At 49.5% G+C, this 13,984-nt stretch overlaps 1 protein-coding gene and 1 long non-coding RNA gene across 6 annotated transcripts in view; one reads left to right on the forward strand and one right to left on the reverse strand.

Annotated features, from left to right (window-relative positions):
- Positions 1 to 1,010: 1,010 nt before the first annotated feature.
- Positions 1,011 to 2,372, reverse strand: LOC144298829 (uncharacterized). Its single transcript, XR_013365703.1, has 2 exons — positions 2,082 to 2,372; positions 1,011 to 1,237 (listed from the first exon to the last, which is right to left on the reverse strand). It is a non-coding gene; the product is annotated as an uncharacterized LOC144298829 (long non-coding RNA).
- Positions 2,373 to 9,250: 6,878 nt separating this feature from the next.
- The window catches only part of BPI (bactericidal permeability increasing protein), a 28,131-nt gene continuing 23,397 nt past the window's right edge, over positions 9,251 to 13,984 (forward strand). Inside the window, exons 1-3 of one of the 5 annotated variants that reach the window (XM_077873136.1) lie at positions 9,251 to 9,442; positions 10,984 to 11,186; positions 13,707 to 13,821. In XM_077873136.1, the coding sequence (XP_077729262.1) occupies positions 11,054 to 11,186; positions 13,707 to 13,821 (248 nt within the window). In that variant the 5' untranslated portion in view covers positions 9,251 to 9,442; positions 10,984 to 11,053. The remainder of the gene's footprint in view (positions 9,443 to 10,983; positions 11,187 to 13,706; positions 13,822 to 13,984) is intronic. The other 4 variants (XM_077873134.1, XM_077873135.1, XM_077873132.1 and 1 more) reach the window with 4 other exon arrangements.

Raw genomic sequence — 13,984 nt, forward strand, 5'->3', positions numbered from 1 at the left:
TTCATTAAGGATCTTTGTGTAAAGAGGCTATCCCATATTTTATTCTAAAGTTGCAGGTTTTACCATTTACATCTAAATCCTTAATCCATCTGGTATAGATTTTTAGTGTATGGTGTGAGGTAGGGAATCATTTCCATTTTCTTCCATAGGAATGGCCAATTATTCCAGCTCTGTTTATTAGATAGACCATTTTCCCCCCTGGATTGGCAATGCAGTTTGTGCTAAATATCAGCTTTCCATATATGCATAAGAAAAAAAAATGTTGGGGCAGCCCCGGTGGCGCAGCGGTTTTGCGCCGCCTGCAGCCCAGGGCATGATCCTGGAGTCCCGGAATAGAGTCCCACATCGGGCTCCCTGCATGGAGCCTGCTTCTCCCTCTGCCTGTGTCTCTCTGCCTCTCTCTCTTTGTCTCTCATGAATAAATAAATAAAATCTTAAAAAAAAAAAAAAAAAGAAAAGAAAAAAAATGTTGAGGAAAAAGTAAAATGAAATAAGTCTACAATTAGGAATTTATCCTAAAGAAATAACAGTAAATGTGAAAAAAAATACTTAGTTCTAGGATGTTGTTTATAAGACCCAAGAAATAAAAACAATCTACTTGTATATCCAACAAGAAAGGATTATTTAAATACATTTTCGTATATCCATACAAGGGATCACTGTGTTGTAATCCAAAAAGATGTGCTGGATTTTAATAGGATTTATTTTTTTTTAAGATTTTATTTATTTATTCATGATAGACACAGAGAGAGAGAGGCAGAGACACAGGCAGAGGGAGAAGCAGGCTCCATGCACCAGGAGCCTAACGTGGGATTCGATCCGGGGTCTCCAGGATCTTGCCCTGGGTCAAAGGCAGGCGCCAAACCGCTGCGCCACCCAGGGATCCCCGTGCTGGATTTTAAAGTGGCAACATGGAAATACTGAAAAAAGCAGACTATAAAACCATAGTAGTATAATTCTCTCCATATTATCGAAAGGATGTTCATACATACATTACAAAGAAGAAAGGATTTACAGTAAGCTGTTAGTTGTTTATTATTCAAATTGCTATAACAATATCAAAAAACACAAATAAATTGCAATTCAGGGATCCCTGGGTGGCGCAGCGGTTTGGCGCCTGCCTTTGACCCAGGGCGTGATCCTGGAGACCTGGGATCAAATCCCATGTCGGGCTCCCGGTGCATGGAGCCTGCTTCTCCCTCTGCCTGTCTCTGCTTCTCTCTCTCTCTCTCTGTGACTATTATAAATAAATAAAAATTAAAAAAAAAATAAATTGCAATTCATTTTTACACATTCCAAAAAAATGTTGCATCTGTTTAGGCTCATACCATAGAACCCAGCAATCTTGCCCCAAGGAATTTCCGCAAGAGAAATAAAAGCGTAAGTTTACACAAAAGCCTGTATATGAATGTTTAGAGCAGCTGTAGTCATAATCATCAAGAGCTGGAAACAAGCCAGATTCCTTCAACTGGTGAAGGGCTAAACAAACTGTGGTACATCCATACGATGGATTATTACTCAACTATAAAGAGAAACGCAGCTGATGGATGCAGTTCCTGGTTAACCTCAATGCACTGTGTAAAATGAGAGAAATCAAAGGCTGCATACTCTGAGATGATCTCTTTTATATAACTTTCTGGAAAAGGCACATTTATAGGAAAAGTAAACATCAGTGGTTGCCAGGCGCCGGGGTATTGGGAGGGGACAGCTACAAATAGGTACAAGGAACTTGTTTCAGATGAACTATTCTCAACATTGATTATGGCAGTGATTACACAGTGGTGAGTCTCTCAAAATTCAGACATAAATGCTAGAAAGGGTGACTTTTACTGTATGCAAATTACACCTCAATCACAAAAAGCAAACTGTAAGAGGTGCGGCATATAATATCCTTGTAAATTAAAATAAACCAGCAATGTGAGTGCTAAAGAAAAATGCGTTGTAAGAGAACATTTAATGAGACATTAAATTCACCTATTGTCATTCACCCTATTGTCAAATGAATGCCCATGTTCTATGACTATAAAATGAGCTTCTGTTTGTGTGTGTGTGTGTGTATGTGTGTGTGTGTGTGTACATACCTGCACATATTGGTAGAAAGTCAAACTGCCAGATCAGCATCATAAATGGCATCCAGGAGTCTCTCTGAGTGGAGGCGTTACAGCTCCTCTGTATTTTCCTTTACTCCTGTGTTTGCTCATTTTCCCACGACAACCATAGTTCATCCTGGCTCCTTGGAACCGCTGGAGTCCAGGGCTGGCTTGGGGACGCTGGGAGGAGACAGCCACTTCACAGCTGGGAAAACAGCAGCCCCCAGATGAACCCTGAGTCTCATCCTGTCAATGTTTATTTTTTTTCTCCCTGGGCAGACAAGGCAGGAGACTGGACAAAGGGACAGAAATTCAGACCCAGAAGCCTCGTTCAGGGTAGCCTGCCCCTGAGAGCCAGCTCGCCCCTCCTCTGGAGCACCCCTGTGCTCTTGTAAAGGAGTGTAAGATCAGGAGAGCGGGCTCTGATCCCTGCCACATCAACTCCCATTTCATCACTTGCCGACTGTGTGTCCCTGGATCCTTTACTCCACCTCTCTGTACCTCCATGTCTTCCTCTGTAACATGGGGATAAAGATGGTGCCTACCTCGTCAGGATGCTGTGTGTGTACATGTGCATGTGTGCATGTGCAAAGAGCTTAGAACGATACCTGACACCATTTAAGTGTAGAAAGATTGTTGCAGAAATCAGCTGATAGATGTATGAGCCTACTGGTCCCATCGCAGGGCATGTGGCAGTCACAGGGTCACATACCCAGTGAGTCACAATAGTGGTCACACACCCACTATTCCCCAAATAGTTTTAAACCAACTCAAGGTCTTTACTATGATTTAGAGCATCCTGAAGGGATGCTAGAAAGGATCCTAGAAACACTGTCTAATACTTCTCTTCAGCCAGACACTTCCCTTGCCACCATCACTACCATCTCTCTGGGGGTTCTCCTTTTCCAAACTCCCTCATTCAGCCAACAGGCACTTACTGAGCACCTACTCTGTGCCAGGAGCCATCCTTGGAATAAATCAGGGAACAAAATAGGTAAGAATCCTTATTGTTCACAGATAGATTACAGATCTGTCCCCCCGAGCTGGGCCTAGAACCTTGCTCTTTCCCCACCTCTTCTTCCTCATTCTGTCAACCAGAAACCAAGAAAACCCTGCAGCCCCGTCCTCAGGTGGCAGGAGATGGGAGAAGGCAAGTCAGGGAAGCCAGACTCTCTTTAGGAGACAGGACTTGGCCAGAGATGGAGCATTTCCAGTCGTCAACTCCTGTGTCCCACAGTGAGTGCTGAGTGCCAGCCCGGGTCTGGCACACAGTAGGAGCTCAGCAAGGGTGGCCTCACTTTACGGCAGTCACCTCATCCCCAGTGGGGTTGGCAGCAAGTTCTGGGCAGAACCCCAATGTCGTTCAGTCCTTGGGGAACGTACAGCACAGGGCATGGTACAAAGCAGCCTCTTGATGGCTGGCAGGGCTCTCTAGGCGCCCTTCCAGGTTGGAAGCCACAGACAGCCGTGTCACGGTCCGCTGATGTGCTGGGAAGCTCACTGGGCGGGGGGCACTCACCAGCCCCCCCAGGGTTTTCTCTGGGCCTGTAGATGTCACTGAACTGTGTCAGCCCCCACCTGGCTGCCTCCCAGCCACTTGGTGCTCACACCACCCGTGTGAGCTTCATGGGGCAGGAAGTGGGCTCTGTGGGAGGAGGCCAGGGTTTGGACTTCTCAGCTCCACCGGTCAGTAGCTGTGAGGCCTGCAGCTCTGAGGCCTGCTGACCTTCCCGATCCTCTGTGTCTTTATCCATGCAAATATGAATTTTAACCCCTTCCTTGGTGGAGCGAATTAAATGATACATGGTACACAGAGACATTTTGTAAATGCTCGTCTGCCTTTGCTCTCAGAAAAGAGGCCTCCACCTTCAGACTATCAGACACCTGGGAACAGACCCTAGGACACCACCGCCTTTGGAGGTACTTGTTGCTGTGGTCACCTCAGTTCCTCACAGCCACTCGGGCATGCTCTGGCATGCCACACAGACGCACAGACACGGGTATGTTGCGAATCAGGGTTCCAACGTCAAGGAACAGAAAGCCAACTGTGGCTAACTGGAGCAGAAAAGGAATTTATGGAAAGGATAAAAGTTTGACTTATGGAATCATGGGAAGTACTCCAGGCCTTGACTGTGAAGGCAGAGTGAACTTCATTAAAATTACTTGAGAGGCACAAGCTGCTGTGTTTTGTTTGCATAGAGTTAGTGCTCCATAAATGTTCCCTGATAACGGGAGCACATCTCTGCTCAAAACACTTAATGGTTCCAACTGTCACTAAGGAAGTCCTGGCCCCCGGGGTATGGATACTCTCAGTGGGGTTGGGGACAGAGGCTCTGAATTCTTCCCAAGGATCTGCAAACCCATGTAGCCATGAAGCATTGTCTGGGACCCCCCCCTCCCCCCACCACACACACACACATCCTCAAGTGAGAAGAAGAAACATTCACCCCCACCTGCCTCTCAACTCTCTGGTCCTTCCCCCACCTCTAGGAATTTGGTAGTGCTGCTCCGATTGGCCGGATCTAGGATATGGACAGGCCCTGGTTTCCTCGCCCCTGTGGCTAAAGGGCCACACATCCAGGTTTCCTTTTCCTGTTCTTCAAATCATGCTCGGTGACCAGTAAGTAATACTAAACTCTCTCCCTCTCTCTCCCTCCAACTGAGCCAGTCATCCTTGAGATGTGTCCACCATGCAGCACAGAGGCCAGCCCGAGGCTGGGAAGAGAAGGGCGGGACAGTGGGAAGAGGCTCATCCCACTGCCTCCTGTGTTCCTGCTCAGCTCAGCCACTGGCCACTGGCCCAGCTCACAGTGAAACGATGCTTTGTTTCTGAGCATGACAGTCTCTGGGTTCAGCTCCCAGGTGTAGTGAGAGCCAGGGGGCAGGGAACAGGCAGGGCAAGTTTTGGGCATTCAGAGGTCCCTTAGCCAAACCATCAAATATCATTTGATGCCCCCCCCCTCCACCCCGGCTCCTTATTTCAAATGCCTGCAAACTGGAGGCTAGAAAAAAATGCAAATTCATTTAAAAGAGTTGCTGCATTTCTAGTGGTTTTCCAGCTTTCCTACTAGCTGCAAATCTAACTACTGTCCTGGGAGGACTTTCATACTTGAAAAACGTGGGTGGTCACTGGCCTCCAAGTACAAGACCACAGCATGACCCCATGGCCCTCCCCGGCACTCTCCCCCTTGCAGTCTACACTGCAGCCCCCAGGGATTTTCACCCTCAGTGCTTTTTCTGGAGCTGTTTCCTCCACCTGGTCTACCGCCCCCCCCCACCAAGCCTATCTGTGGTGAGTGCTGTGACAGGTGCCTACACAGGGGACATTTTTCTCAAGGGGTCCTGGCATTCCTTAGTCATCCCATCACACAACCCAATAGGACACCCCCCTCCCCTCCTTCTGAAGCTCTCAATATCCCTTTGCCACTTCCCAGTTGTATGGCCTTGGGTGAGTTGGTTAACTGCTCTGAGCCTCAATCTTCTCATCTGCGAAACAGAGCCAATGAGACCTACTTTCCAGGATGGGTGAGGATTCAAAGAGAATGTTAGCCAAGGGTTGGCTCTGTCTGTGGCATGGTTTAAGCCTTCCAAAGGTGGAAGCTGCTTTTATGAATGAGGATCCTGGAGTCCAGAGAGGCACAACCACGTAGAAGGGAAGCCAAAGCCAGGCCCTGTTCCTTACTGGCCCCCTCTAGTCCCAGCCTGTCTGTGTCCCCTGCCTCATCTTCTGACCATCGCTGGGCAGGGCCAGATAGGGAACCAGGCCACAGTTCTCTCAGGAACCATCCTTGGCCCCTGGGGCTGGCTGGCTGAGTGCACACACCTATTTCCTAATGGAACTGAGGGGAATTGCCTTGGACTGTTGGAGGCCCTTGGCCATTTGGCAACAGCGTGTTACTTGACTTCCTGTGATCCTCCCTCTGGCTGGAGGAGGTCCAGGCGGCTAGAGCCAAATGTTGTAACAGAGGTGAAGCTCTTCAGAAAGAAAGAACTGAGTGACACTCTCTCCCGGTTCCCTGCTGGGAGAGCAATTTTGCTTTCTGTTTTCTATTCTCTCAGCCTTCAGCTCTTTGCAGAAACTATCCCTTGTGCAAAGCCAATGCTTGCAGTGTCAGAAGCAAACCTTCTATCAGCACCATACTGAGAGAAGAGAGGAGAGGGGAGGGGAGGGGAAGGGAGGGGAGGGGAGGGGAGGGGAGGGGAGGGGAGGGGAGGGGAGGAGAGGAGAGGTCGCCTCCTACTGGCAGCCTTGCAGGATTGTCAGCTCAGGCTGTGCTAGTCCTCAGGCTCCAAGCTCTTACTGTCTGGAATTTATGATCTGGATTCTGATCCTCCCTTCATTTGTTTACCATTAAATATATCTTGTGATCTGCTCTGGGACTGCAGAAATTGCAGCAGAAATTACAGCAGCAGCAATACTCTACGGTGAGGAAGATCTGCCTGCACCTCCCAGACCAGGGTCCCCAAGCGGGCCCTTTTATGAGAGTGAGGCTCAGGAGACAGACACATCTTTAGCGTGACAGGGTAGGAGGCACCCTCCCAAGGGGTAACCCACATGGGGCAGTGTCTGACTGCCTTGTCGGTACCTCACCTTGAGGTCCAGTCTCCACGAAGGAAGGACCTGTGTTTGAGGATCAAGTGGGGGTAAATGAGAAAGCTGAGGTTCAGCCAGGTTAGGCTACCAGCTGAAACTCCCCCAGGGAGCAGGTGGCGAGCTGGGACTCGGCCTCATCTATAAGGTTCTCAGCCCACACGCTCTTGACTGCTTTGCTGTGTGGGAAGGGATCACCTCTCACAGCACCACAAGTGCAGGCTCCCAGAGGCAATGTGAGCCATGGATTCCTCTCTCCTACATGTATCCAGCCCAAACCCAAAGCTCAGAGGTTGGAGAGCTCAGTGTGGTGCCCCATGGTGTGTTTTCCCGGGGGCTCCAGGACTCTCCAGCCAGCTAGTGATGAAGGTCGGATTAAGACTATGCACTGAGCAACTTCTCCGTGCAAACTAATTCACACCTTATCTCATGTCATCCTCAGAACATAGCACATAAGGGGCAGTGTTTCCCCATTTTTAAATAAGGATAAATTTCAGAAGGGTAAAAGAGTTTGATCAGAGGTGCACAGAGAGTGGGTAGCCTGGCTGGAACAATGGACCCGGGTCCATCAGCTCCAAACTCAATGCGTTTTCCTCTGGGAAAATTCAATGTCTTAAGGACCACAGAGAGATGAACAAAACCAGCCCCTGAATTAACCAACTTTTGATCCATGCACCTTGGAGTTCCTGCAGGGATCAGGTACTTCCCTTATGCTTTCAGCCATGTTGAGCTGGGATAGCAGGAGAGGGTGTGAGAGGATCGTGGGAATATTCTAATTCTTAATGTGGTCCTGGTTACCTAGAACTACACATTATGAAAATTTATAGAGCTAGAAGAAACTATAGAAAGTAAACATGGGGATCCCTGGGTGGCTCGGCGGTTTAGCGCCTGCCTTCTGCCCAGGGCGTGATCCCGGAGTCCTGGAATCGAGTCCCACATTGTGCTCCCTGCATGGAGCCTGCTTCTCCCTCTGCCTGTGTCTCTGCTTTTCTCTGTGTGTGTGTGTCTCTCATGAATAAATAAAGAAAATCTTTGGGGAAAAAAAAGAAAGTAAATATGGCAAAAAAAGAAAATATGGCATAATGATAAGATTTTTATAAACCTTGGTAGTCTATTCTTATCTATATATTTAAAATATTTTACAATAATAGTAATAAGACCCCCCCCCCAAAAAAAAAGGAGGAAGAAGAGGAGCAGAGGAGGAGGAGGCATTGGAAGAAGCTTACTTAGATGTGATGGCCGGAGCTGCTGCAGCTACTTTACAGCCATGGAAGAAGCCAGTGTGAGAGTAAATCTGAGACACTAGGTTAACAGAGTGGAGAGTTGGAGAAATGGCAAATGTCCACTGGCTGCTGAATCAGCTCGAACTTTATACCTGCTCTCTCTTTGGACTTCTCTGAGATAACACACTTATTGTTGAAGTCAATGTGAATTGGGGATTTCTGTTACTTGGGTTGAAAACAATGACACTCATGCAGAGTAGAGAGTCAGATCTGAAGCAGTAGGGCACCTCCGTGGCCTGTAGCAGCACTGAAGAGGAGACTGTAGGGTCACCAATGGATTCATCTAGATTTGGTTGGGCATGAGCCATCAGAGGGAAGCTTATTCAGAAACTTGCCAGTTGGCTTTAAGATTTCCTTTTTGTGGCAATGTAAGTCATAGTCACATGAGTTCCATTGTAATGTTTCTTTCCTGTCTGACGCCCTCACCCATGCAACCTCTTCCCAGCCCCAAGGGACTCAGGAATTTGGGGCAGTTAGAACTGCAAGTGTTCAAAACTACATAACATAATTTTTACAAAAGCCTAATTTTTTTGACAAATCATCAATCTGTGTGTTTTGACTGCTATCTTCCTTCTAACACAGACATCTGACTCTGGGGCTCTAAGAAAGTAGAGCTAGGGTGAAGGCCCAGGGTGACAAGTCCTCCTGGCAACTGCCCCAAGTAAGAGGGGGAAGTCTTCTCTCCAGGAAAGGCAGTGTGACCTTGACAGGGACATAAAATGGCTCCGTTTTTTTAACTCCAAAATGGAGAGAACAATCACCCCTCCCTCCCATCCCTCCCTCAAGGGTTGTTTTTAGGCCTGGAGAGAATATATGTAAAGCGTCTGGCACACAGTAGATGCTCTGTACGTGGCCACTGTTTTCATTCCTAAGCCAGCCCGAAGGATTCTTGTTGTGGATGGGGGCAGGAAGGAGAGCCTTTGAGGACCTGGCAAAGAGAAGCAAACCCAACCCAACCCAACCCAACCAACTCCGGTCTCACATCCTCCCCGCTCAGCGGGCTTCATTAGACTTTCATTAAATTAGAGTCGGGGAGACAGGGCGCCAGGGGGCTGTCGGGGACCCAGCAGGAGAGACGCGGGCCTCCCCCTCCGCCCCGCCCCTCCTCTCATCACCATGGAGACTGAGCCGGCTGCCCCGCGGGGTTCCGGCCCACCCAGGGCCTGAGGCTGCTGCCAAAGGGAGGGGCGGGCCGAGCCGACCGAGCCCCGCCTGGAAAGCTGGGGTGGGGGTGGGGAGCGCCCACGGGGGCCCCCCCAACCCCCCAAGCGCAGAGGGACGCGGCCGCGGGTGCGGTGGGCGCGGGGGCCCCGCTCGGCCCGCGGAGCCTGCGTGACCGTGACCGTGACCGTGACCGTGGGAAGAGCAGTTCCCCTCCCCAGGCCTCAGCTCCTGTGTCTGTCCAAGGAAGGGGTGGAAAGGAGCAAAAACAAAAGCTTGGCGAAGAAAGCTGTGGGATGAGGAAGCAATAATACACGGTGCGTGTGGAGGGATGTGGCTGCAGCGAGAACATTCACTACTGGTGACCGAAAACGGGAACTTGACAGCACTGAGCAGTGTGATCCCATTTTCCTCTGTTAAAACAAACAAACAAACTATCTATGCTTACTAAATATGGGGGAAAGGATACTCTAAGAAACACAAAACACCTTGTCTCTAGAATCGGGGTTTCCACGCGGTTTTATTCTCTTGGTTCTTTCTCAAATTTTGGCCTGTGAACATGGGCTGCTTTTAAAGTCAGAGAGACGGTCATAGCTACCGTTTCTGTGCCTATTACGCAGGGCCTTGTGCTAAGTGCCTTACGAGGTTGAAAGCCCTTTCTGTCTTCACAATAAGCCAAGGAAGGAGGGTACTCTGATTGTCCCCACTTTACAGAAGAGGAAATTCAGTTCCGGAGAGGTTAAGGGGCTTGACCCAGGTCAGACCACCAGACAGTGGCCGGGCTGAGATTTAAAACCACAGCCAAGCCCTTGGATTTTGGGCTCCAAAAATCCAAGCATTTTTTTTTTTAATTTTTATTTATTTATGATAGTCACAGAGAGAGAGAGAGAGGCAGAGACACAGGCAGAGGGAGAAGCAGGCTCCATGCAGGGAGCCCGACGTGGGATTCGATCCAGGGTCTCCAGGATCGCGCCCTGGGCCAAAGGCAGGCGCCAAACCGCTGCGCCGCCCAGGGATCCCAATCCAAGCATTTAATGATTACCACTACTGTCTCTCGGGACGGGAAAATGCTAAAGGGTCTGTTTTTAAAAAAATAGTTTACTATGGAAATTATCAAGGATATTAAAAATGCAAAGAAAAATGTAACTTTATAAAGTGAGTAAGTTCTGGGGATCTAATGTACAGCATGGTTTAAATATAGTTAAGAATACTATAACATATTTTCTGGATTTGCTGAGTAGATTTAAAGCCCCCCCCCCCCAAATGATAGCTGCATGTGAGGTGATGGATGTGTTAATTAGCTTGGCTGTGGCAGTCGTCACGGTATATACTGTAAATGTGTACAATTGTATGTGTCCATTATATCTCAATAGTGTGGGAGAGAAAGAAAAATATGACAAATCCTGATATACCAATGATCCAGCTTCAATGAAGTTCTTAGGTGGAGGGATTTGGATGAGGGCTCAGAGAGGGGTATGGGGATGCCTAGGGAATGATGCCCAGAGCCAGAAATCTCATCCTATTACGCACGCACACCACACATACCCCACACATATCACACATACCCCCCCCCCACACCACCACCACCATCCCCATACATATCACACACACAGCACCACCACACACATTGCTACACACACACACCATACATGCCTGCCAAACACGCACCCCCACCCCATACACACACACAGACATGCGTGCACACACACATGTCCCATGCCCACCTACTCCCCCTCACCCCCCAGCTCCCAGGCTCCACTTTGGGCCCCAACCATGGCAGGCAACAGCCCTCCCCCTCTCCCGCCCCCACTCAGTTTCCTTCCTCCTTTCTACATCCAACTGGCTTGCATTTCCCCAGCCAGCTCCTTTATAGATCCCTGGCTCCCCTTCAAGGCCTCAAGGCTTTGGCAGCTTTGGAGGACGAAGACATGGCCAGGCACCCTGACAACGCACTGAGATGGGCAACCCTGCTGGTGCTGGCCATCCTGGGCACAGCTGCTGTTGTGACCACCACCAACCCCGGCGTCGTGGCCAGGATCACCCAGAAAGGCCTGGACTACGGTAATCAGATGCCTTCCTTCCCTCCTCTTCTGCCCCTAAAGAGCACTTATTGAGCACCTGCTGTGTGCAGCCATTTAAATCCAGGAGCTCACTGCTCCTCAAAGGAGGCTCTCTTATCCCCTGTCACATAGATGAAGAAACTGAGACAAGGTGAGTTGCCCAAGGTCACAGAGCTGCAAAGCGGCAGTGCTGTGATCGGATGCTGGTCTGGAGAACTCCAGGGCCAGTGCTCAGGCCCCCATGGGTCCTCACAGTCCCCTCCCTCTCTCTCCCCAGCCGCCAACTCAGGCTTCTAGGCCCTTATCTTCCCTCCAGAGCTGGTTCTCAGTCCTGTCATTTGCCTTGAGATCCCTGGCTCGGTCTCCAGCGTGGGCAGTGCCCAGGCCCTGCAAGGAGGCTGAGTGATGGGGAAGGGGAGGAAGGGAGGGCCTTCTTCATGGTCTCCCCCAGGCAGGGGCTTGGCACAGCCATATTGTGCACATTACCCATCTGGATGCCCCCGAGAGGTTCCCTCCGGGCCACTCACCCAGGCCCAGACGGAGGAGAGAGTGGCCTGGAACCGCCCCTGCTGCCCTGCCTGGATCTCTGCCAGGCACCTTACACACCTGATCTCCTTTCACCTTTACTTCAGCCCTGGGTGGGACATACTGTTACTAGAAACAATTTACAGATGAGCAAACCGAAATTTGGAGAAGGGACTGGCGGGTCTGGATGGGACCTCCAGTCTTGGCCAATGTCCCCGCGTGGGGTTGCTTGATGCTGTCTCCCAGGGGTGGAGAGACGAACCGTGGATTGGTGGGGGAGAGCCAGCCGCAGAGAAATCAGACCAGGGAGGAGCCAGAGGCCCGTCAGCTGGTGTTCCACTGAGGGAATCAGGACAGCACCCAGGGGGACCTGGTGGGACACCTCTGAATCCCAGGGGTGCGGCCAGAAGGCTCCATGTGAGCTCAGAGACAAGAGTATGGCTAGTCTGAGGGCTTCCCAGGAGCAGTGGCGTGGGCTCAGCCTTTAAACCCAGAAGTCTTCATGTTCTGTCACGGCAGCCCCAATCTCCCCATGTGGCAACCAGAGTGGGTTTCCTGAAATGCAGCAAATCTGCTCTTAGCCCTGGGGGTCAAGATATCCTGACCCTTTGGAATGGCAGTTGAGACCCTTTAAGGCCTGGCCCCTACTGACTCACAGGTCCTGGCCATCGTACGTTTTCCTTCCCCTCCAGTCAGTGACTATGTATGCATTGTTCACTTTTGAATCTCCAGGAGACCCATCCTGGTGCATGGGCTCTGGGACCAGAAGTCCTGGATTCAAATCCTGATCCGTCCCTTGTCAGCTGTGTGGCTGCTTCCCCAAATTTCAGCTTCCTCATCTGTGAATTGGGGGTGGTAATGGGACCTACTTCCTGGAGTTATTCAGATTCAATATTTTAATACCTGTACCAGAGCCCAGGACAATGCCTGGCACAGATAAATGGTAGTGGTGGTGGTGATGACAGTTGTCATTTCCTAACTGGCTGTTGGAAAACACAAAGCCTGGGATCCGTCTTCTTTACTTCCTCCTTCTTAAGTAACATGTTTGTCTTTCAACTGGTTATTATGCTGTTAGCCGCATAATAACAGATGGCAAGATTCTTGACATTGGGCATTCATTCATTTATTTGTTCAACAAATATTAAGTGCCTTCTAATAGTAAGTGCCAATCACTGTGGTAAATGTAAGGGCCACATTCATAAATAAAATAGACATTCCTGCTGCAAGCCTTGAAGGACTTGTGTCTAGCAGTGGGAGGAGATAGTAATCACAAAGTCACTTGAATAGAGGTGCACTTACAGATAGCAATGGGGGCTCCTCAGGAGATGCCCACATCGTGAGAATGATGACAAGGGAGATTGTTCTCATCTACTGGGTCAGAGAAGGTTCCTGGAGGAAGTGATGATCGAGCTGACTAGAATTTGGCCAGGGGAAGGTGGGAGGGGAGGGTTTCCTAGGCAGCAGGTATAGGCACAAGCAAAGGTCCTATGGAGGCAGAGGCCAAAAAGTCAGAAGGATGGCGTACCTGTGAGGGCATAGCACAGAGAGAGGCACAGAGTCGGTGTTCCATAAATACACATAGGACACATGACTGAGTGTTTAGGGTGATATTTGAGACCACAGATTGGCAAATGACAGCCCTTGGGCCAAATTTTCATATGGCCCGTGAACTAAGAGTGGCATTCACATTTTACATTTTTAAATGGTTGAAAAAAATCAAAAGAATACTATGTCACAACATGTGAAAATTATATGAAACTCAAATTTCAGTGTCTATAAATAAAGTTTTATGGGAACATAACCACACCCATTCATTTACATATTGGGTATAGTTGCTTTCCTGCAATCACAGCAGAGCCGAGTGGTCCTGATAGAAACACTAATGAGACACAAAACCAAAATATTTGCCATCTGAGCCTTTACAGACCTCCCCCCACTCCAGTATGGATGGGGATGGGCTGAGCTTCTGACCATCTGCCCTGTTCTTGCCCCTCAGCCTGCCAGCAAGGTGTGGCTGTGCTACAGAAGGAGCTGGAGAAGATCAAGATCCCCACGTTCTCAGGAAGCTTCAAGGTCAAGCATCTTGGGAAAGGACATTACAGTTTCTACAGGTGAGGCTAGTCGAGCTCAATCCTGAGTGTACGGAGCATGAAGTGTTCTGGGGCCACCAAGACCTAGAAGCACAGAGCCCCAAACTCCTAAACTCAGAGAGGAGGTTGAGATCCACAAACTAGTGTTGACATTACCCCAACGGAATAGAATCCCCCAAGCTGA

The sequence above is a fragment of the Canis aureus genome, chromosome 26 (genome assembly GCF_053574225.1).
Source record: "Canis aureus isolate CA01 chromosome 26, VMU_Caureus_v.1.0, whole genome shotgun sequence".
Classification (NCBI taxonomy): Eukaryota; Metazoa; Chordata; class Mammalia; order Carnivora; family Canidae; genus Canis; species Canis aureus.